The 24,373-nt window shown below is 42.3% G+C and overlaps 1 protein-coding gene and 1 long non-coding RNA gene across 2 annotated transcripts; one reads left to right on the top strand and one right to left on the bottom strand.

Annotated features, from left to right (window-relative positions):
- Positions 1 to 787: 787 nt before the first annotated feature.
- On the bottom strand, positions 788 to 23,681 carry LOC133344050 (uncharacterized). The gene is made up of 3 exons (XR_009755303.1): positions 23,546 to 23,681; positions 23,183 to 23,335; positions 788 to 858 (listed from the first exon to the last, which is right to left on the bottom strand). It is a non-coding gene; the product is annotated as an uncharacterized LOC133344050 (long non-coding RNA).
- Positions 5,128 to 19,576, top strand: LOC133344070 (uncharacterized). The gene is made up of 3 exons (XM_061554013.1): positions 5,128 to 5,376; positions 5,557 to 6,771; positions 19,473 to 19,576. Exons 2-3 carry the CDS (start codon positions 5,583 to 5,585, stop codon positions 19,574 to 19,576), a joined length of 1,293 nt encoding a protein of 430 aa, XP_061409997.1. The 5' UTR covers positions 5,128 to 5,376; positions 5,557 to 5,582.
- Positions 23,682 to 24,373: the final 692 nt, after the last annotated feature.

Here is a 24,373-nt window from a genome sequence, read left to right as displayed (position 1 = left end):
AATAAGTAAAGAATGGCATTCACAATATTAAAGAGGGGACGCTTTTGGAACATATATGTTGATTGTGGACATCATCAAAGAAGTGGGACCAGTTTGGCAGACCTATTGACTAAATGTTCACATCGAAATGAATTACCTCAATTGTGGAATTGTGCCTGGATCACTCTTCTCTCCAAAAGTGTGACAAAATTACTGACTTTTTAACATCTTATCACACGTAGACAGTTTAAATTGTTACTAAATTTACTTAGATTGAACACCAAGCTGACTTCGAGAAGCTATTTCTCTACCATCGACCACATACAAACTAAGAGTTCAAATTCTGGGAAATATCAGTGAACGTCAAATACAGAGATGCCTGGGATTAAGTGTATCGCCGTGCAAATAGAGATGCAACTACATTGAAAATGTGTACATAGACTAAATACATCATTTAAGCAGACCAGGCCTCACCTTGGTTGGATAGATATGCCCCGTTTCATTCTACACGCTTGTGTGCAGAGGAAGTATCTTCTTGGTTCTTTCGGTAAAGTCACGTAGAAGGGAAGTAATACAATAATAAAAATAGAACATAATAAGCAGCTGCTTGCGTTGTAGCCGAAACGTCGTGAGAATTATTTTATTATGTTTTATTTTTATTATTTTATTACTTCCCTTCTACGTGACTTTACCGAAAGAACCAAGAAGATGAATCCCTGTAGTCACGAAAGCTTTAAATCAGAGGAAGTATGTTTAACTTCGATGCCGCAGCGATGTACCGACCTGTGTTGCAGTTCGTCTTTGGGTTCTGGGTGTAAAGATGCTTCAGCAGATGCACCGACTCGTCTGAGCAACTTTTGTCACCCTTGTCTGCAGCAGCTGGAAAATCAGTCAGGCTTTAAGAGAATGCTTGAGTGACCATAAGTGCATCATTAGCAAGAACGAGTTGCGTGTGTAATGTGTCTGTAAGGTCAACGCATAAAACTAGCAAAAAATAAGTTGGGTGTTGTATCATTAACATCTAACGGGAACAGAATTTTCTCATGTCCTAGGGCTTGAAGTATAGCCTTTTTGTGGATGATCAATGAGTTCAGGCCACCTACCGATGGTGTCTATGTGCTAAATGTTCTTTGATTTCCTTCCTGCCCCCGGCCCCGATAAAACAAATTCTACTTTATCTTTTGTGGTACATATTAAATTACAAACAATTCATTACTTTATGCCATGAAATCAAAATGAAAAAAAAACTATCCTATTTTTAAAATTGTACTGATTTGCAAAATGTAGCTGACAATGGTAATATTTGTTTAGCCTTAAAAGATTTATTGCGTCCATATATTTGTAAAATACAGAAATAAAAGCAGTTTGTGTTAAGATTTTAAAATCATCAGGGCTGGGATGCATTTATGTAAAGCAAACATACCCTGGCTTGCAGTTATAGGGAAAACATGAAGTGTCAAATTAATGTTCCATATTTATTAACTATTCCACAACTAATGTTTCTAAATAATAAAATAACTAAATAAATACATACGTGAAAAAAAAACTGCATGTATCTGTTAGTCTATAACACACTGCCCGGTACAATTATTTTTTTAAATATTTATAATCTATTTTTTTTATTTGCCATTTTCGCATGTCCGGCACTCACAGAAGAATGCGTGCATGGAGGGTACATGCGAGGGTTGGGTGCTTTGGGTTGACAGTGACCCTTATCAGCCTTATCAGGGGAGAGTCTATACTCTATACGGAGGGGTGGCGGGCACATTTTGCCTGGTACAATTTTAAAAATACATAAATGAGCTGCCATTCAATATTATATCAGCCTATGAAAACCCTCAAGAAAATATAATTGGAATGTTAACATTTGACAAATGAGAACATTTCTGGCCTCGTTGTGTTCTTTAATTTAGTTTCATTTTTACTGTGGGTCAGTGACACTCCATTCCATGTCATTCATGATCTTGACACCTACAGCTGGTGCCATGGGGAGGGCGGGGGGGGTGAGGCAATGACGCTTCACCCTCTCCGACTCAGCAGACGAAAATGTTGAACAAGTCACTTGAGCCCCCACTAAAAACGCTGTGCACTGGCGATTAGCAAAACGTGCAATGCGGTAAATTGCACACGAACACGAACTTTCCTACTGCATTCATCGCACACTGAGAACGAATTTAGCCAACAGTATTTCTACTTATTTCAGGATGGGTTAAATAAATGCACGGCTCTTTGAGCCAGACATTCAAAAGCCACGTCCTTCACATGTTTTATACAGTAAGCTGCCACGTGTAATTTTTCCTCGGCATATTTAGCTCCTCTGTCATACGGAATGGCTCATTTCCCCCCACTTACATTCTGTGGCGACGTCACCCTTCAGCCTTGCCCCCCCACCCCCCCCATGCTTTGCGGTGAAGTAGAATGCCCCCCCCCCTCACGATTTGTAAAATTCTGGCACCACCCATGATAACCTCCAAATAGCATGGTTTGGCTACACACGGTCCGAAAGAAGTTCAGCATGCATACATAACGCCCACGGAGTGCCAAGCAGTGGCTGCAGAATGTGCACAATGGTCCTTTGCTATTTGCTGTCGTGTAACGTTGCAAGAAAACACTCCTTGAGATTACGGGGAATAGCCGTAGCATCAGCCTTGTCTTTACATCAGGCTGCAGCTTAAAAGCAGGCGAATGCGAGATGCTACCTGGGAAAACACCATTTGTGAAATCCATTCTTGGCATGTGCAACCTTTCAAACTCATGTTCAGCTCCATCAATAATAATGCAATACCACTTTAATATTGTGCAATGTAATACACATTCGGAGAAATATAGACCTGTGGAAAGTCAATAATTGCATGCGAATTATTTTTCCTGCACAAAACGAACCAAAAATAGAAAGCAGTTTCATAACTTCCAATTAAAATGTAATAATGAACTCGTATGAGAGGCAAACATTTTGCGAAATGCCACGATTTTTTTTTTTTGGCGCAAAACTCCCGGGTGGAAACAGCATCGTAATCCAACGCAGTTGCGTGGCTCGCCGCGTTGCTTATCAGTCAGAACCTGTGTTAATATTACCGCACACTTTCTTCCAAGACGCGTGGGGGGGGGGGGTCCCACGGCTCCTTTGCAGCAGCCTTGAAAGTTTCCATCCCCTCCATAACTCATTGCTGACAGCTTAAGCAGGGCATTTGCCACTCAACAGATGGCGGAAGAAATCCTTTTAATGTCCTCTGACAATCCTCGCACCGAGGCGAGAGTTGCCTTTGTTGCCCGCCGTCCCTTGTGCGCTATTATCAGTGACAAAACGCAATTAGAAGGACGCGAAAGACTTGCGCACGAAAGCCTCTGATGGCTTTTTAATTTCCAAAATTGAAATTAATCTTACAGGCTTTTATTTTTATAAAAAAAGCCTTTCCTCCAAAGAAACATCCCACACGCGTTATTTGCATCTTTCCTGGCAATTAAAGTACTGACAGTACGCACGGCATCCATTATTTTAATTCGCATTTCCTGAACCTTGCTGAGCAATTGTTAGTAAAGCCACGGGGCAATTAACATGATGCTGGGAAACCAAAATGTGCACAAGTCGGCGTTTTTGTTAAGAGGCCTAAACTAGGAATGAGCAATGCGTTTGATAAATGAAATTACAACAAACATTGTGATTTGTGTATAAATTCCCATAAGAGATTCCTGGAAAGTTATACGCTTAGAATCTAAGTGAGCTCAAGAGTACCGTAGATTGATTAAATTGAATTGAGCAAGCCAGATACGTAAAGTTGTTTGGTACAACAAACCTCTTTTTACAAATCTGCCTCTGTGGATTAACATTTAATTCACTGCATAGTACGCTATCTATAAATATAACAAATATGATACACGTGAAAATATAACCAGCTCCATCATATTTTCCGATTGCATAACGTAATGTTATAATTTGTATGATGTAATTAGAATTTAGTGTATATGTGGATTGCTGCATGTATGCGTTAAGGCTTACAAAATCATTACCAGAGTGTGCGATGTAAATACAAATCAACGCACATCTGTGTTGTCTTGATAGCCCTGCGTTCAGCACGCTTGCTTCTGGGCGAGTTTGTTACAGGGTCAACAATCTTATTCCCACAACCACCTGGCAATGCATGCTATATTAAGCCATAAGCAAGACAAGTTTCTATAAAGTGGACAATAAAAACCCAGTGATCATCATTTACACAAGGAAACTCACAACATGTTGGCATCATAGGCAAAATGCCAAATTAGAAAAATGTTCACTGCTAGTGGAAATTACTATGTCATAAAAAATGACAATGACATAATAATGTTAAATAAATAATTGGGGGCAGTTTCTCGGTCCACTTCTAGATGAAGGTCATGGGGATGATGTTTGACGAGACTTCACCAAACTGGTCAGTGCAGTTCGTTGAAGAGGGGAGCTTGAGCAACAGCGATATCGCTCGCCACTGATGTGAGCCATAGTGGGGAATCAAACTGAAATTCACCCATTTATATTTGTTTTATATGTATACCATCGCTAAAGTGTAGTAATTCAAATTTTCGTTTCGTTCGTTTTTGTTCGTTTCTCAACCTGCTTGTCCTGGTGAGGGTCGCGGCGGCAGCATGTTGAGTAGCGTGGTCCAGACCTCCCTTTCTCTGGCGACGGACTCCAGCAATATAACTATACACTACAACACTACACACTACTATACAATACACTATACTTTACACAGACTATAGCTCTTCCTGGAGAATTCCCAGGTGTTCCCAGGCCAGCTGAGTGACACAGTCCCGTCAGCGATGCAGCCATTAGATCTTTGGTTTACAATCCACTCCATCAGTTCATGTATAACACAAATATGAATATGCATGTAGCAATAGAATGATTATAGTGTAACAATTTTTTTTCCTGGGGAGTAAGTGTTATTTCCTAATTGCTTATGCCTCAAAAGTACAAAAAATCGGTATTATTTTCCACAAACTTTGCTTTTGTGACCAGGACAATGACATTGAAATGTACCTATTTTCCAGAACATTCCAGATAGATTCAGTGCTGAGTAAACTTGGAGTAACTTCTAGAACATTCGAGAACTTTTCAGTAATATAAATAGTAGTATAAATACAGGGGCCTTAAGCCCACTAGTTCAGTTTCGTTCCAGCTGCCTAAGTGGATACATGTCTGCATTTTTCTGAGATGGCATCAAAAGGCTGCAAGCATCCGGCTGACGCATATTGCTATGTCTGTGGCCAATTTATCAAGACAAGAGCGAATAAGTATTCTGTGGAAGCATCTGCTACGATGTGTGAGGCCTGCAAGGCATATTTCGGCATGCCTGTCGGAGATCAAGACAAACCCTGGGCACCTCATCTCACCTGCGAGCAATGCAAAAAAACCTCTGTAAGGTAAGATGGACAAGCTACTCGGAATTTTATGTTATACAATTTGTAAGAAAAATTGTAAAAGTTTTACATTTTAAAATGTTTTACAATTTTCAATGTTATTGAAAAAATATATCATATATGAAAAATGTTGCGAGAATCTCTTACACATTAGTCATGGGTGAAATAAATGTATTTTTGTAGGATGGTACAGAGGGAAAAAAAGAGCCATGAAGTTTGCTATCCCAAGAATTTGGTGGGAACCCACTGACCACTCAAGCAACTGCTACTTCTGCATGGTGGACCCTTCCAAACGTCGGACTGGCAAGAATGTCCCTGCTATCATGTATTCGGTCCTTCTTTCATCCATCGCCCCGGTGCCACACTGCCATGAGCTCCCCGTACCAACTCCTCCAGAGAGAGAGCAGCCTTCTTTAGAAGAGAGCAGAAAGTCAAAGAGCGAGGAAGACGTTGTAGATCCAGATGACAATTTCAAAGGTGGAGCTGAGAAGAGAAGCCCATATTACCCCAACCAAAAATACCTCAATGACTTGATCAGATATCTTGGTCTCACTAAGTCCAATGCCGAGCTTTTGACGTCTAGGCTCAAGCAGTGGAACGTGTTGGTTGAAAGTGTGCAAGTCACAGATCAGAGGAAGCGTCACCAACCTTTTTACAGCATCTTCACCCGTCAAGATGGGCTCTGCTTCTGCCACAATGTGACCAGTCTGTTTGAGGCAATCGGAATCGCCTGTAACCAGAATGAGTGGCGTCTCTTCATTGACAGCTCATCTAGGAGCCTGAAAGCCGTGCTGCTCCATAATGGTAACAAGTACCCGTCTCTTCCCCTGGCTCACTCGGTGCACCTCAAAGAAGATTACAACAGCATCAAGACCTTGCTGGACGCCTTGAAGTATGATGGCTGGGAGGTCATCGGAGACTTCAAAATGGTGGCATTCCTGATGGGTCTCCAAGGCGGTTTTACCAAGTTTCCCTGCTCTCTTTGCCTTTGGGACAGCAGGAACACCAAGGCGCGCTACCACAGGCGGGACTGGCCACAGTGGACCGAGTTCTGTGTGGGGAGGAATAACGTCAAGTGGGAGCCACTGGTGGACCCCCGGAAGGTGCTGATGCCACCACTGCACGTAAAATTGGGCCTTATGAAACAATTTGTCAGAGCTGCAGATAAGGAGTCGGCAGCCTTCAAGTACCTTCAAGACTTCTTCCCTAAGCTGTGTGAGGCAAAGGTCAAAGCCGGTGTCTTCGTCGGACCACAGATAAAGAAGATCCTGGAGTGCAATGGATTCCCCAAGAAGCTCACTAGTAAGGAGAAAGTGGCTTGGAACAGCTTTGTCGCAGTGGTTTCTGGCTTCCTACGCAATCACAATGTCGAAAACTACGTGGAGCTGGTTGAGACTGGTGAAGAACTACGGCACAATAGGCTGTAGGATGTCCCTCAAAGTTAATATCCTTGATGCTCATCTTGATAAATTCAAGGAGAACATGGGAGCGTACTCGGAGGAGCAAGGTGAGCGCTTCCACCAGGATATACTGGACTTCGAACGCCACTACCAAGGACAGCATAACGAGAACATGATGGGAGACTACATTTGGGGGCTGATTCGTGAAAGTGATTTACAGTTGAATCGTAAATCTCGAAAAACTACTCACTTCTAAATCTTTTGTAGTAATTTTTGTATTACTTTAGTATAAATACATGTTCATTTTGATTCATATGTTGTTTTTTCTGACTCTATGTGAACCGAAAAGACACAAATTCGCCAATTTCTCATTGAAAATAGGTACATTTCAAAATATCACTGTCCTGGTCACAAAAGCAAAGTTTGTGGAGAATAATAGCCATTGTCTATACTTTTTAGGCATAAGCAATTACGAAATAACACTTACTACCCAGGAACAACAATTGTGTTACATCGTGTTATCTGTGTTTCCAGGAACTTGGCCTGTCAATTACAACTTTTCGTTAACAACTGTTATACTGTGCATGCTTCGAGAGATGAAAGCATTCTGTCAGGTCCCGACCAACCCATTTACTTGTCGAACTTAGGTGATACGAAAAAATGTATTTGCGATGCACTTTGGGCAACAGAAGCCAACCACCCACTGGCATGGTACATCGCTTTGTTAATGGGGATCATTACTGTTCATTGCTGTGTAATGGAATACCAGATCCTCGAGCTTGGGGTGTGCATTAGGGAATTTTCATATTAAAACGATATACCAGACTGTAGCTGAAATCCATAATAGAGGGGTTTTTTTGTTCGCGAAAGCCTACGTGTTAAACTATAGCTGAAATGCATATATATGCATTAATGCTTCTGCACTAATTGATATGAATAAAGCGTTTTAGTGAACTGTTTAATTTTTCACTTTTCAGCATTACTTTATCGTTCAAATAAGTGCAACACCCTATTATTATTATAATATTTAAACCAATAATGAAACATTGAACGAAATACCCATTACAACAGGTAATCGAGCTAAAGTGTCCCAGTGCTCACACGAGTTATGAACAGTTTGCATCTTTACCCACGCTCAAAAGCTAGTGGTGGAAATTCCACGGACCTACGTAGAAAGTGTGGCAGTGGTTAGTGCACTGTGTTATGAACCTGATGAACGTAATTGTATAGTGAATATACAGCAGTGTGGTATACAGTAGGGTGGGTAGAATAATACATAGTTAAATATTACAATGTATAGTCTATAAGCATATTAGTTGCTGCAGCTCCATACTATTAACATTCCTTCCCTTTATTAATGCTAAGCTTACTCCCTCCCTTTGATGCTGCTAATCCTGCATAATGCACGGGCATAATATGACTTTGAAACCCCCCGCCCACCTCCTACGCATTCCACAAGTAGTACTAATCCCATATCTGCATTTCTCATAGATATGCTAAATTCTTCTTGATATGCAAATGATTTTGTCAAGGCGCTTATCCCCCTCCAACCCAGCTTAAATATACGCTCCAAGCCTGGTGGTGTTTCATTCAGACGCTGTCTTTCCGACAGACCCGTTCTTCACCTGAGGACGGCTGCTTGCGTTGTGGCCGAAACGTCGTGAGAATGATTTTATTATGTTTCATTTTTATTATTTTATTATTTCCCTTCTACGTGACTTTACCGAAAGAACCAAGATCAGTGGCCTTTGATACGTGCTCCGATCCTGGGCCCCATCCCATCTTCACCAACGAGCAGTGCACTGTTGTTTGGCCGTGCGTCAGCACTGCATGTTGAAGTACGGCCAAACAACCTCCAATGATCAACTTAGAATGGGGAGGGCTTCACCCACATCCATTGGACGGACAATTGGCTTAACTTTCCATTATAGAATACATCATAATAGGCATGTAACAACACAGAGAATACAGTATAAACTGTGCATTATAGTTATTTCAACTAGTATAGATCCAGTTGCTCTGCGACGAAATATAAAAGATAGCTGTTATTTTCATACTCTTCTCACAATCCTCTTGTACCCATAGCACTTGAAGTAGTCCGCTTTTTTACGTTATAAAATGCCAAAATAACACGACGAGAGGGCTTCAGCAGAGAGAGAGAGTTCGTGTCGTGTCGCCCTTCCTCCTCCTGCTGCTGCTGCTGCGTTGAAGGCGTGCAGGCCGCAGTGGGGTCACTGCGCGGTTCGTGGTGCGGGTGGCATGGCCACAGTCAGACTGCTGTGTGGCTCGTCTTTAATGGGTCTCTGTGTATCTCTATGTGTCTCTACGGGTCTCTGTGTATCTCTATGAATCTCTGTGTTTCTATGTGTCTCTATGTGTCTCTATGTCTCTCTATGGATCTCTGTGTCTCTATGTGTCTCTATGTGTCTCTATGTGTCTCTATGAATATCTGTGTTTCTATGTGTCTCTATGTGTCTCTATGAATCTCTGTGTTTCTATGTGTCTCTATGTGTCTCTATGTGTCTCTATGTATCTCTATGGATCTTTGTGTCTCTATGTGTCTCTATGTGTCTCTATGAATATCTGTGTTTCTATGTGTCTCTATGTGTCTCTATGTGTCTCTATGAATCTCTGTGTTTCTATGTGTCTCTATGTGTCTCTATGTGTCTCTATGTGTCTCTATGGATCTCTGTGTCTCTGTGTCTCTATGTGTCTCTATGTGTCTCTATGTGTCTCTATGAATATCTGTGTTTCTATGTGTCTCTATGTGTCTCTATGTGTCTCTATGAATCTCTGTGTTTCTATGTGTCTCTATGTGTCTCTATGTGTCTCTATGTATCTCTATGGATCTCTGTGTCTCTGTCTCTATGTGTCTCTATGTGTCTCTATGTGTCTCTATGAATCTCTGTGTTTCTATGTGTCTCTATGTGTCTCTATGTGTCTCTATGTATCTCTATGGATCTCTGTGTCTCTGTGTCTCTATGTGTCTCCACGTGTCACTATGGGTTCACTGCGCGGTCCACGGTGCGGGTGGCATGGCCACAGTCGCTCCCTGCTGTGTGGCTCGTCTTTAATGTGTCTCTATGGGTCTATATGCATATCTATGTATATCTATGGGTTTTTATATTATCTAGGATTCAAGGAATATTCCGGTGAATTAAATACATTAATAGGACCACACATTTAAAACAAAATAGCAATATTAAATTAACCGTGTCACACTTCTGTATTCGTTACTTCCACCCTTTCGGTGTCGCTGTCTATGATTAGTACGTCTTCTGAACTTCTTCCGCTGTTTCAAATGAATTCATCGTTTATTTGTTGCACAGAAAATCCGATTTAGCCAGTTACCCAGCTAGTTTCGATGGCCATAGCCCACAGCCTCTAACAATAGAGTCACTGCCAGGTTGGAGGAATGACCAAACACCAGCCAACCTGAACTCGAGTCATTAATTATTTTAACAGTAGTATGATATATTGGACTATTGAACTAAACGACTGCTATTATTTGTAACTACGTCTGCCAGACATAAACTTGGCGTTCTAGATATTTATATTAGTAAATGAGAGAAGGCTTGGTTAACTCATTATGGAAATCATGTATTTGTCAGGGTTTAGCACGAGACTTCAAGCAATGTATAACTTTAGGTTGACCTTGCCCATTGCAGTAATGCTACTCAACATCCAGGCAACACATACAGCACCTGGGTATACAATACGTATTCGTGCCAAATTTCCATTGTTTCACCTTTCTATAATATCACAATTACTATCACTCACTCACTCGGTGACCATCACATATATATAAGAAACTTTTTTATATACAAACAGAAGATTAACATGCCCTGAAGCTACACTCGCACAGCTGCACACTTGCTGCCCTGTCACATGACGTGTGCTCCTTATCCTTCCGAGGGTCATGATGAATGGATGCCAGTGGAAACATCATGCATATGCAAATCACGTCCAATTACCTGGCCACCAAGGAGTAATTAGCACTACTAAGCGCCACACTTCCTGGCAGAAGGAAGGAGGGCAAACGCAACCTATGGCCATGAGGACGACAGCTGCCAAGGCAATATTCGTTCCAAGTGACATCCGAGAATTGCTCGCAGCATCGGTAATGACCAGCCAGCCAAAGAACTGGCTTCATTTCACTTACTGTCAAGTAGACATCTTTAGCCGTGTTCATGATCACAATTAAATAATAATAATTTGACAACGCTTGTCAATTCACCGCTGTATGAGGGCCTCTCCAATGCTCTGTCAACCTCAGTCATGGGGTTGATTGACCGTGCTTCACCACGGGTAGCCTGCATTCTCGCGGTTGAGTGACAAAAAGGGCTTGAAAATTATGATTATTACTATTTATGTATAATTCTTCAAAACGCGCTCAACTGCACCACTGTCGCCATCGGTCATCGCCCGACATCACCGCCGCCTCACCCGTTTCCGTGACGGAGTTGTAATGTTTCCATTTTGGTCATCGCACCCGGGGTTAACTTTTAATGACCGGTGTAGCATACGCCTGCCGGGAGCTTGTGGGTTACTTGTTTTTTTTGTGCAGCAATCGCTGTTTGAGTTGACCATACTTCACCGCACTGGTCGGTGAGGCTTGGTAAAAAGGGGGGGAGGGGTGGGGGCAGGATCAGATCGCGCGTCGCTCGCCACGGACATTGACTGTGGCTGGGAATCAAGGTGAGTTCGTTGGGTTTGTGGTGAAGCGCACGAACCTCTGCGGTAATGTTCCCAACTGCCGCCTTGTTAAGGTTCATAGAATTTTTTTAGCAGCTAAAACTTTTAAAAATTAATACTTTTTGTTGATGCATAACAAATATTGTTATGTGCGGCACATTTAAAACCAGCGTAGCGTTTGTTCGATTCAAAACTCTTGCGTTAATTTATTTTGTGAGATACATTCAGCCTAAATATTGACGATTTCAAATATGACAAAGGATCGATGGGTGCACGTATATTTCCGTATTGTTCAAAAAAAGAATTGTCATCAAGGTTTAGTTAAAAATTGAAAACCGATAATGAAATACATTCGTTTGCACAAAGACATTTCAGGCACCTGATTATCATGCGATTCTGTTGACCAACACGATGATGAAGCTTCTGTATTAGCAATCCGGCCATGCCTAGCCCCCCATGAACACCCCCATCTCCTGTCACTTCCCTTTTGCCCCTCCCATCGCCATCAATCCCCAACTGCCAGTCCCGGTCCATGTACAAAGGAAAGCGAACCGAGCCAATTGGACCTCGTGTGGGAAATGCATTCAGAAATGTTCGTATCAAAAGTAAAAAAAAATCTTTTTTACACACGTTTAAGGAATATGTGTGCTCCAGTGTAAAATGATAAGGTACATCTTCTTGGTTCTTTCGGTAAAGTCACGTAGAAGGGAAATAATAAAATAATAAAAATAAAACATAATAAAATACAATTCTCACGACGTTTCAGCCACAACGCAAGCGGCCGTCCTCAGGTGAAAAACAGGGCTGTCAGAAAGACAGCATCCAAATGAACACCACCAAGCTTGGCAGCGTATATATTTGAGCTGGGTTAGAGGAGGAGAGCGCCTTGACAAAGGCATTTACATATCAACAGAGGAATTTAGCATATTTATGGAAAATGCAGATATTGGATTAGTAAATAAGGTAAATCCCGACAATGTCTTGCTCACACCACTGCTGCCAGAAGACTCTCCACTTAAGGAAGCTCTAGAGAGTCCCACTGGATAGCAATTTTGGCCGACCCTTCAACGAACGGGCGGACTTCTTGCAAAAGGTTGAAGCACCCACATTTTACCCCATAACACGTGACTCACTATGGAATTATCTATGTATACTGCTGGGTGGAGACAGAGATGGCGGAATTAATATAAAATAGAAACTTACAGTTCTAGATTTGAAGCTTTCGTGACTGCAAGGATTCATATTCTTAATAAAATAAAAATTAAATCACGACGTTTCGGAGGCAGCAGTCGTACTGTGACGGTTCCACCTGAAGACGGGAGCTTGTGTTGCCTCCGAAACGTCGTGATTTTTATTTTATTTTTATTTTACTTTCATTAATTTAAATTTTTTACCTACGTGACTTTACCGAAAAAACCTAAGAATAGAAACCTACAGCATTGTTTCGACGAGTGCCTGGTGGAGTGAAGCGACGACTTATGAAATTGCAGTCCAGGTTGAGCTAACCAATACAACGATGGCGACAGCAGCATTTCTAGGGTCCAGCGTTCAGAGACATTCTAAAATCATTGCAAAATGATGATCAACGCGGTGATAGATTCACAACAATTGACGTTGTCATCTGTGCCCCTAGCGAAGCTAAGCACAATGCGCATCCCCACAATTATTTAACCTTGCTTGCTGCCACTGCGATCCATCTTCTGCAGCATTCATCAAGTCAAATCCATCCCACAATTAAAATTGATTAAATGCAGATTGAAAGTTGAAGATGAAAAAGTAATTACTTTGCAGCTACTGCCGAAGTATTACTTACCGTCGTAGCAAAAGAGTGTACAAGGAATGTCATTAAAAGAGTGGTCTGTTTTTATTCTAAATGAATGATTCTTTAATTAGGACAGAGACACTATGTTTTTTTGTGAAAGAATACGTATGTAAAAATGTAAAAAATTCAGAACACCGGTCAATAAGACTGCACTAAAATGGAGAAGATTTTTAATCGGCAAAGTTGGAGAAATTGACCTCCTGCATACTCTTATTCTTGGGTTTTTTCTCTTGCATACTCTTTATCATATGGTTTTCCTCTTTGGGGCAGTGTCGTTGATGCATGTGTTGGGTTTTTGCTATTTGTGTTCATGGATTATTTCCATCTCAGAATTTTGAAAAATGTGTGTTCCAAATACGAATCTCACCCCCTCTTCCCCCCCCCCCCCCCCACTGAGAACTTTCCATTTTAAAAATGGAATAACTACATTTCTAAAATTCGAATTGTGAATTTGAAATGTTGTTGTGACATTGTGTAGCATTAGCAATAGTATTTGAAGGTGTGAAAGTAATGTTAATGCGTTACTAATACAGCAGCTACACTTAATATGAGTATTATTTCACAACGTGTTGGATTATGCAGCAGCAGATAAACAATAACACCCTTTGTTCTCTTCCAAAATTCTAAACACAGCAACGAAATATTTTGCAACGTGCAAACATTAAATGAAATGCAACATTAACAAATGAAAGTAATGAAGAAAAATGCATTGTTAAAACAAAGGGCTGACGATTCAGTTACTTCTGAAAATGTAACCAAGGTAAGCAGCCAACAAGATGCATTCAAATGCATGCTTATTCATGGTATCTATCAGTAATAAAAAAATAAAATTTATATTTTCAAACAATTCATCAAACAATAAACAACCCAAGTCTGATCCAAGCATTGTTTTAAAATAGTTTAATAACCCCTCACCCTCCTCTTTCCCCACTAATCGCATGTCATCCCATATATTTTTAAATCCTTTACATTAAGTTCACTTGCTTGCTTGCTTGCGTGCTTACGACCGTGCAAATCTTTCGGTCGTTTTTTAACACACTTCCCGTGATCCAATCGAGCTGACATTTTGCACACAGACTCGTTGTGCGTGACAATTAATTTCCGTGCAAAAATTGTTTCCAAAATTTTACACTGTTTAGGGAAAAAAAAATGTAATTACCAATTGCTTAATGGTGGCAGGCAATCATCTGACCCATAGGTGGCAGCCATCTCAAGCCAGAGGACGAGAGGACTCTAGCCGCCCCGATGCCACGCATATAAAGGATTTATAGTGAAAAACTTTGTTTTTACGGGTTAATTTTTTTAAAAGCTTTGCTTGCTGGGCGCCCGGCTGGCTGGCTGGCTTACGGTGGTGACGTCACTGCGCCACATCTGCGTGATGACGTCGACCGCATGATCGGGGTTCTCGCGCAGTGACGTCACACTCCCCCTGCGCCAACGCTAATGCGTAGGGCAGTGCTCTACAGGTAGTCCCCGACTTACGATGTTCCGACTTACGATGTTCCGACTTACGATATTTCGATCTTACGATGGCGATAGCGATACGACAAAATTGTTAAATATTTTATATTTCGCGCGGCACGCAAACGCAGCAGCTTACGAGGTACGATACTGTACTTTTTTTTTTATAGCAGATAGGATTGTTTACTGAAAAACTTTCTATTAAATTGCAGTTCATATAGGTAGGCTCAGACTTTACCTTGTTTTTTTTACTTTACATTTTACCGTGCAATTCAGTATTGTAATTAATTAATAAATACATACAGTATATAGTTTATACAGTACGGTACTGTAAATTACTCTGTTTTGCTAAATTATCACCTGGGTAGGCTTGGAGGCCATTTTCGACCTATGGGGTCGTTGTAACGCATCTCCATCGTATGTCGGGGACTACCTGTATTTTAACTTATTCAAACAAAGTTCAGAGCAGACCCAGTAAAATCCCGATCTGTAGCGCAGGACACAGCGTAGCGTATCGCTGGAATGGACCGTGCGTCGGACATGTGGATTTAAAAAAAAAAATGGGTTCGATTATAATAGACCCGACTTAATTATGAATGAGTCTCGAACAAACGAAGCAGGAGGGGGGGGGGCACTCGTGAGGATGACTTGTGCCCTCCCGTTTTTATTGCCTTTTCTTTCAAAGACCCCCGATGCGTATTGCATGCACTTGCCGAGGTGTTCTTGGGGCGTCAGTTGAAGCAGAGTTGTCTTTTTCACACTGCACTAACAAGCGGACCCCTCGGAATGTGGGCTTAGAGTTGAAATGCATTTTATTTGTTGCCGTGGCATATGCCGCACGCGTTGTTCAACCAAGAGAATACGCGGCGAGACATTTTCACGATGCACTTATCCCCGGCTTATTTCCACCGCACGGCAATATTATTACCGTAACTATTTTCCTCAGGCGTCATATCTGTGATAGTTTAACCTACCAAGATATCTAAAGGTGCTCTAACTCGACAGCTGTGCACGAACAAAGCCACAGCAGCTGAGCAGCGGTGATGTGCCAATGGATTTTGTCACAATGGGCAAGAGGCTAAGCCAATGGAACACAATGTAAGAACACACTTGTAGCGAACTGACCATAATGGGTTCATTCATGTTAGGACGTTAACACACATAGAAATGAATAATTATGCAATGTTGGTTAATTAACATGATATACAGAAGGGGTGTGTTCCTTATTTTCGGTTTATTCTAACATATTCAAAATCGGGCCTAGATATGTGAAAGTTGAATGACACGATAACAATGTTTTTCAAATTGATGTGAATGTATGATGTAACGGGAAGTGTTTCAGCACCTCCGTGGGGTCATATTCTTCAAATGCCAAAATTGACATCATGTGATGGAACCTTTAACTTATAAAAACCTACTAATGTTGACATAGAGAATACACAGAACTGCAATGTTTTACTGATGGAACCATACGTCAAAAAAGATAAAAATGTGTTATATTCCAAGGATATCAACTTTATTTAATTTTAGTTCATGAACTATGAAAGTTAACACATTTTACAAATCTAAATCCCAAACTAAGAAAACGGAAACAAAAAAATATTTAAATGGACCTAAAATTTTGAGAATACGATTAATGAGAAAAAATATTTAAATGGACCTAAAAATTTTAGAATACGATTAATGAGAAAAACAATATTTGAATAAAAAGTGCAGAATCTGAGAGCCAGCCTCTGGTGGGTGCAGGCACCCACGTCGGCATTAATGATTTATCCTGCAGAAATCCGATGAGCTATGAAGCTCTTTTTTCACATATGTCCAGAAATTTACAGCAAGCAATACAAAAAAACGATACAAATGCAAATTATGGGAACGGTAAGCAAATCACTAAACATAAATAAGTAACGTAGATAAAGTATATGAGTTTCAAAGTGCGTAAGTTTGGGCAAGGCAACAAAACGGATGGCTAATGGCTGTCCGAACAGTCTGCAAATCCCAAGTGACCAGCAAATAAATAATGGTCAATTAAAATGGATTAAAAATTTTACAGATAAATTTATGTTTTTTTCTTATTAATGTTTCTGCTATTTTTTTGGTTTTTCCCAATGTATTCCATTTTGTGCTATCGACATCATGTCATGAGATGAAAAATGTGCTTGGAAATGACACTGAGCAATGCATCATTATGCCCCTCTGATTAGCATGGTTGGCTCTCGCACGGTGCGAAGTAAGTTCAACATACATTCATACATATTTTCTACATCACGTGGCTGTTCCTAAAAGGATCCTTCCAGTTGACTTTATATCCCCATTACACTGCAGGTGACACACTTTCCCACAGACTATGCCAATAAATGAAACAAATTCTCGAACAGCAAAAGCTATGTTCCCGTAGCTGCATTTCAAATCAAGTGAACTAACATTTTCTTTCTATATTAATCGATCACTGGGCTGAGACCGAAAAATCTCTAGACTTGATATCCAGGTTTAATCGCAGGTCGACTGCCCAAAATTCAGATCCAGCATCTCAGTGGTATCAGCTCAGCGCTCTGACATCAAAACCACGGGGGAACACCTCTGACAGAGAGGTTTCTGTACGAAAAATGTATGAATACATTGGATAGGATGCGGTGCACAGGAAGAATAAATGAGTAATTTTTATGCACGATTTAAAGTATTGGCCCAAAGCTTCCGTAGCATCACAAAGTTGTGCGGCATTGATAATGGCAATAAAAATATATACTTGATATTTCTCTATTTTTGTAGACATCATTGTATCGTGGGGTTTGCTCAGGTTTGAAATGCAAGCCACCCATGTTGCCATCTAAACCCGGGGTCGCCAACCTGCGGCTCAAGAGGCACATGCAGCTCTTTAAGTACTGCTTAATGATGTTATTTATTAAAGACCACAGGCTCTTACCAAATTGAGGTTTTATTTTACCGAATAAAAAAACTGGCCTTCTTGTTATTTTTATTGTCGACCTCCTGATCGAAACTCTATAAGGAAAATGCTAGCTGACATTGGCCGGCAACTTGTGTTTCCTCCGGAGATCGCAACCACCACCCTAAGACCTGACGTGGTGCTCTGGTCCCGTTCGCTCAAGAAGGTCTTCATCATTGAGCTCACAGTACCCTGGGAGGACTCAGTAGATGAGGCTTATGAGCGAAAACATCTGCGCTATGCCGATCTAGCTGCCGAAGCACGGCATCATGGCTGGAACACAGAAGTCCGACCAGTGGAGGTCGGCTGCAGAGGTTTTGTGGCAACATCTACAACCAGACTGCTTAGAGACCTGGGAATTAAGGGCCAGAGCCAGCGTTCGGCAATCAAAGCTGTATCGGAGGCGGCAGAAGGCAGCAGTCAGTGGCTCTGGATGAAGAGGAAAGACCCCAGCTGGGCCCCAAAGTGAGAGGGCCAGGAGGTATGCAGTCAACAATGCTTGACTCAGGGAGGAGGACGCCCCTGCCATGCATAGTCCCATGGGATGTTGGCTACCAACAACAAGGCAACTCCTATGACCAATTGGGAATGGGACGCAAGCGTAGGATTGATCACCCTGTCGCTGGCCGCATTTGGGGAGGGTGTATAGTATGAAAGGCCGAAACACCCTAGGAACCAAAGGGTCACTACTGACGATGCGCTCCCCAAATTTCACCAGGCTCACTGTTCATGAACTCTTGGAAGTGCTTGCACAAAGGATAGTAACATCTCATCCTGTGTTCTTTGGAATCTAGTGTGAAGGTGCAACCATGAAATTACTCAACCATGCCACTGCTAGCAGGAGGGCCTCCACTAAAAATGCCTCTCTCTCGAGGGGGTTGGCCTCTTCGTCCACGCTGGCCAGACAGCTTGCAAGGAGTAAGAGTATCCACACTTGATATCACCACACGTGACCCAGCAGAGCAAATAACTGTGATGTACCCTATTCATATGACTCGGTGGACAGATGCGGAAGCTTTTAAGAACTGCCATTGTTTCAATAGCCGCGATCGAATCAAACCGGCGAGCTCTGTATAGCAAGTCGAGTGTGCCAACCACTATGCCCCTCCACAATACAGGGTTGTTTGGGTTAGATCGCGTAAATATAAATGTGTCGTTAAACCCGCCACCACCCGACACAGCCAATTAGTAAGGTTTAAATTTCGATTTAAAGCTTTCGTGACTGCAGGGATCCATCTTCTTGGTTCTTTCGGTATAGTCACGTAGAAAGGGAAGTAATAAAATAATAAAAATAAAACATAATAAAATAAAATAATTCTCACGACGTTTCGGCTACAACGCAAGCAGCCGTCTTCAGGTGCACCTCCAACGCAGCGTATATATAAGCTCCTAGCTTGGTAGTGTCTCATTCTTCACCTGAAGACGGCTGCTTGCGTTGTAGCCGAAACGTCGTGAGAATTATTTTATTTTATTATATTTTATTTTTATTATTTTATTACTTCCCTTCTACGTGACTTTACCAAAAGAACCAAGAAGTTAGTAAGGTTTGTCACGTAAACAAAACATGCCAATTCGTCACGAATACAGCAGATCCAAAACATTTACAATCTGAGTAATCTGAGGACACCATACCCCCTGCAGCATCACCTTTGTCAATTTAAAGAGTAATCATTTGGAACCACAGGCATCCAACTTCGCTGCACATTTTGTCGACCTGCGGAGCGAGTGCAAATGTGGACGTGCCTAATTGAATGATTCACTTTTTGTTCTTTTTTACCAGCACGGCAGGAATCAGACAAATATGTTGTGACGCTAAAGACCTCCTTCACAGAGCAAAATGCAGCAGATGGACCTCTCACTATCCGGAGCCAAGATATCTTTTGACTTTGATGTATCATGGCAGAGTTTTAATCTATTTATGACCGTGCCATGTCATCTCACGGGGTGCTCAGTATGAGGCTCATTGCCATGAGTGTTTGATGTCCTGTCAAGCTGTCACAAGAACAACTGCCCCATGCCCATCACCACCAAGCTTACATGTGCACTTTTAAATTCATAATCGTTGTTTTAGTTCAACATTCATTCACACAGCGTACACAATAAAATGTGGGAAGCTGCAATGATCATGACGTGGCCATAAATATGTTCGAATTGTATACCAAATGTAATGGTAATGTTGCATCTTTTTGAAGAGTGACCATTACGAGAAAAAAAAAACATGCTATAAGGTATGACCAAATCGGACACATACTGATGATATCACGGCATGTGTGTATGATGGATTGCTGCTGCACAAACAACAGGCCAGTAATCAGCAGCAAGTAAAACCCTTCATCCAACGGTGGAGTAGAAATGGATTTTGATGATGATTGATGTTAGTTTCTGCGCAAACACCCGACACCACAATGATTGTGTCACCGCGCAGTGTTGCGATGAAATGTATGCGATATTAAAAATGAGAACATTTGTCAACGTGAAAATTGCAAGGGGATAAGAATTGAATTAACACATCACAGCGGGCATGCAGAGAGCCGGAAGCAACCTCAGGACACACGCTTTGAGCAAGAACTACGCACACCCCAACAAGTGTGGCCGCGCATGCGGTCGCAAGCACTGAGCGCGTAGAGCGTTTCCTGAATTTCCTGTTTCCTGCAGAGTTTCTCGGTTCGAGCCTAGCGGCCGCCCTGGCTAATATTGTGGATGCAGTTAACCACGTAAATATGCATTGTATTCTTCACAGTGGACTTTAATGATCCTGTGACGTGATTAGAGAGAACAGTAAGCCCTATGTGCCAGCATAATGGCCCATATACTAACTCATGGGTCCAGCAATCTCTCTCCTGCACATGAACATCATTCTCGTCGCTCTATTTCCAGATCGGCCGTCCTCTTGGGTGCTTTCTTCCGCTTTGGCTGTCTTTCCATCACCAGACTCGTCCATCAGCCATGATCTGTGCGAGTGATGTGGACTGCCCAAGCCCACTTCCCTTTCTTTAGAGTCAATGGTGACCGCTTTACGCGTGTTCCCTAACCCATTGTATCCTCTTTTTGACATGCAGTATAATTTCCCAGCATGCATCCTCTATACTTCTTTGAATAGTGTTCAGCTTTTGTTCCATATTTGTTGTCAGAGAACATGTTTGTGATCCAGTGTGCTTTATGATTAGCTCCGGTTTGACAGCAGAGGTCTCACTCCGAATCAGTCGAGCGGCATTATCTGTTCATCGGCTGCGTAACGGTGTGTGGAAGCTACCTGGTCCGTCAATCCACACGAAGCTTTGGGTCTTCTCGGCCACAGTCACGCCCTCCCCTCTCTATACTTGCTAAACATGGACCCCACTAAAGGAACATCTGCACCGGTTAGAAACATTCAGGATGGCCTGCCTACGATCCATCCTGGCTTTAACCAGGCTGGATGTTGTGAGGAGCTCACAAATCCTTGAATGATCTGGACATAGTCCAATCCGTGAACTCCTCTGGTCGAGTAATTCATGATAATCCTCATGAAACAGGAAGGGGACAGCATAAGATGAATGTGTGACCTTGAATCTCATCAACAGTATTTAAGGTAATAGTCAATATAACAATTAATAGGTGAGTGTGAACGATATGTTCATAATATTTTTCGGAATGTGTCAATAGAAAATAAGCCAATACCTGAGTAATTAACACCGTTAAACGTAACAATGAACAAAACTTACATTTCCTGCAAACGGTCTGATTTCTTTGGGGGTTTATTGTTTAAAGGCTTCCTGCAGGTTTGATGTGAATATCATGAATGAGACACTGGGCTCTGTGATAAATCAATGCTGAAACCACTTAGTGTAATAATTCTGCAATAACAACTCCTTTGGGTTGGCAATGTCTCCAAAATGCCAGGCTGGATGATCTCCAAGGTCATGTTGCTCAGAAAACCATAAGGAGGAAGAAAAATGTGGTAGACCGCATTGAGGATTGTAATATTGTGTTACGACGCATTGGAAAAATGTGAGTTTGTCGAGAGTAACTGAGAAAATCCACAAATAGGAATGAGTGACAGCACGATATGCAACATTGTCTGCAATGTTACATTCAATTATGGTGAAAATTACTCGTAGCAACACCGCAAAGTATGGTTCATGGTTAAGACACACAACCCTATTTTTATAAATATGCCAGATAAATAGCAATCAACTGACATTTTCCGTGATTATGGGCATATAATAACGAATGTGTATTCACAAGTCTTCATGCATTCCATTAGTGGTGCTCAGTGGTTGTCACATTTTGAAGTTCATAAAATACACACCAGACATGATTTAAAACGTGTATTTTCTTTCTAGGACTGGATTAGAAATAAACTGCCTCTCATTAACGGTAACAAACATGACTTTTTGCTTTCTAAAATCTCAGAGAGGTGACCTTTATCATAATTGGCATTGAGATTTTGAAAACCCAGTTTTTGAATGCCTCAATATCCCCATAAGGCAAATAAGAGCGGAGATGGCTGTGCACGTGACAAAGCCAAGTACACCTCCCAGTGACATAAAAATCCCTGTTTGGTGGCTGCCAATGGAATGTAATTATTATGCTAATTTCTATTCTCATTCCTTAACAGATATAATCGTGTTGACTGTAGGCTGCCAAGGAAAATTATACTTGTATGACCCGTCGTTGGCTCGTGCCACCAGTAATACCTTTTACACAAGCCAGTCCCACCCCCCCCCTCCTCCCATAGCTCATTGGGAATCCATTTTTCAGCCAATACCAGATTTTATTTAAGCTTCGTGGACAGGAGGATATTATATGTAAACACACCCACACATATGCATATACATACGTACACACACACACACATGCACATGCATATACATACGTACACACACATATATGCACATGCATATACATACGTACACACACACACATGTGCACATGCATATACATACGTACACACACACGCATGCACATGCATATACATACGTACACACACACATATATGCATATACATACGTACACACACACGCATGCACAATGAGCATTGCGATGATAAATTTTGCTGACAATCGAGGCCTTGTAACATTCTCATACAAATTTGACAACAACAACAACAAGCCCGCATTGTATTCCCTTTGGCCAGCAGTGGTGCGTACTGCGTGCTCTGTGAGACTGGAACGATTTTGGTTTTTTTTGAACGGAACTACACTGACACGGATAATTAATCATCCATTGTCTACACACACACACAAATGTGCATGGTGCAATCAAGACGTTTCGAGAACGCATCTTTCCACCACATTTTAACTTTCGGCCAAAGGATGCTTCCTACCGTTGTGTATCGGTTAGGACGCCGTGCAAGTGCCGGCTTGATCTCCGAGTGTGCCAGTTGAAACGATGGTGACATTTTCTTAAATCCACCCGCCCCTATCCGTCGAGCAGTATTAATGGATTCACCACGTCTAGTTAATCGGCAGGACGTGCATGTGGTAGACTAACTGTTTGGGTAACTCCAACCTCGTGTGCGGAGGTGTGGCCGTCGTTGTTGAGTCGCTGAGAGTATCCAGAGGGAATCTCTGGAGCTCCCTCCAGTGGAGGCCCATCTGCCAGCAATGGCGTAACCAAGCGATTGCAGGGCTGCACCGTCATCTTTACCTTTTGACACTGGACCTGTTTGGTGAAGCGCGTTACGTTAATTCGCATACGCTTGTATGAAAAAAACAATCACATATCAAGAGTTGCACTATTTGAACAGCAAAGCAATAACAGTAAATATGAATATTCCCGATTTAATCATTTGCGGAGAATTTTCCACATTTGAACAATGACAACCAGCACACAATGGTCTGCTCGTTTCGAATGACACCAGGGGATATTTACCGTCCACTGTGAAGAAGCCAGCACGTCAATGCACGGTCCATACGCCCGCAGTACTGACACTGAGTGGCCTGTGGGATTTGAACAGCGAACTTCCGCAAAAAAAACAGCGTCTAAAATGCTCCTGCTCAGCTATGGCACCGCCCGAGTGCTGGTGACCACTGATCATCAACGGAGGCGCAGCCTCACCGTGTGGACTGGTTGCCAACGGTCATGCGTAGGTCACAGAGGTCGCAAATGGGTTTTGATTCCTTACCCGTACCCGTACCCGGCCACACCAGGATCGCAAATGGGTACCCGTACCCGTACCCGACCGGGTACGGGTACCCGTTCCCTACCCGTACCCTACCCGAAATGAGTGACAAACGGTTACTCACCAGTGACTCACGGCCTACCCGTACCGGTACCTGGCCGCACCAGGGTCGCAAACAGGTACCCATACCCGTACCTGGCCGGGTACGGGTAGCCGGGTATCGGGTAAGGTACGGGTATCGGGTACCCGGTTGCGACCTCTGGCGTAGGATTAGAGACGCACGGCGACCCTTTGCGGTGGAGGCGAGTCGAGCGTCGTGCTTGTGTCAAATTGTTTCCGTAACGCGCGCACGTGTCCCACGGCAAGGGCTGCACCCACGGTGGCGATACGTTGACCACCTCGCCTGGTGGACAAGAAGACGCGGGTCCGACCCTTGCTGTGTATTCGGAGTTTGCGCGTCTCTCTCCCCGTGGTCGCGTGGATTTTTTTTCTCCGGGTCCTCCGGGTTTTCGCCTACACATTTAGAATCGCGCTCGCTTGGAGAATTTGGCAGCTATGCATTTCCACGCGATGAGGCG

Source organism: Lethenteron reissneri, chromosome 19, assembly GCF_015708825.2.
Source record: "Lethenteron reissneri isolate LAM-NWPU_2019-01 chromosome 19, ASM1570882v1, whole genome shotgun sequence".
In the NCBI taxonomy this organism is placed as follows: Eukaryota; Metazoa; Chordata; class Hyperoartia; order Petromyzontiformes; family Petromyzontidae; genus Lethenteron; species Lethenteron reissneri.
This window is presented reverse-complemented; position numbering and strand designations above follow the sequence as displayed.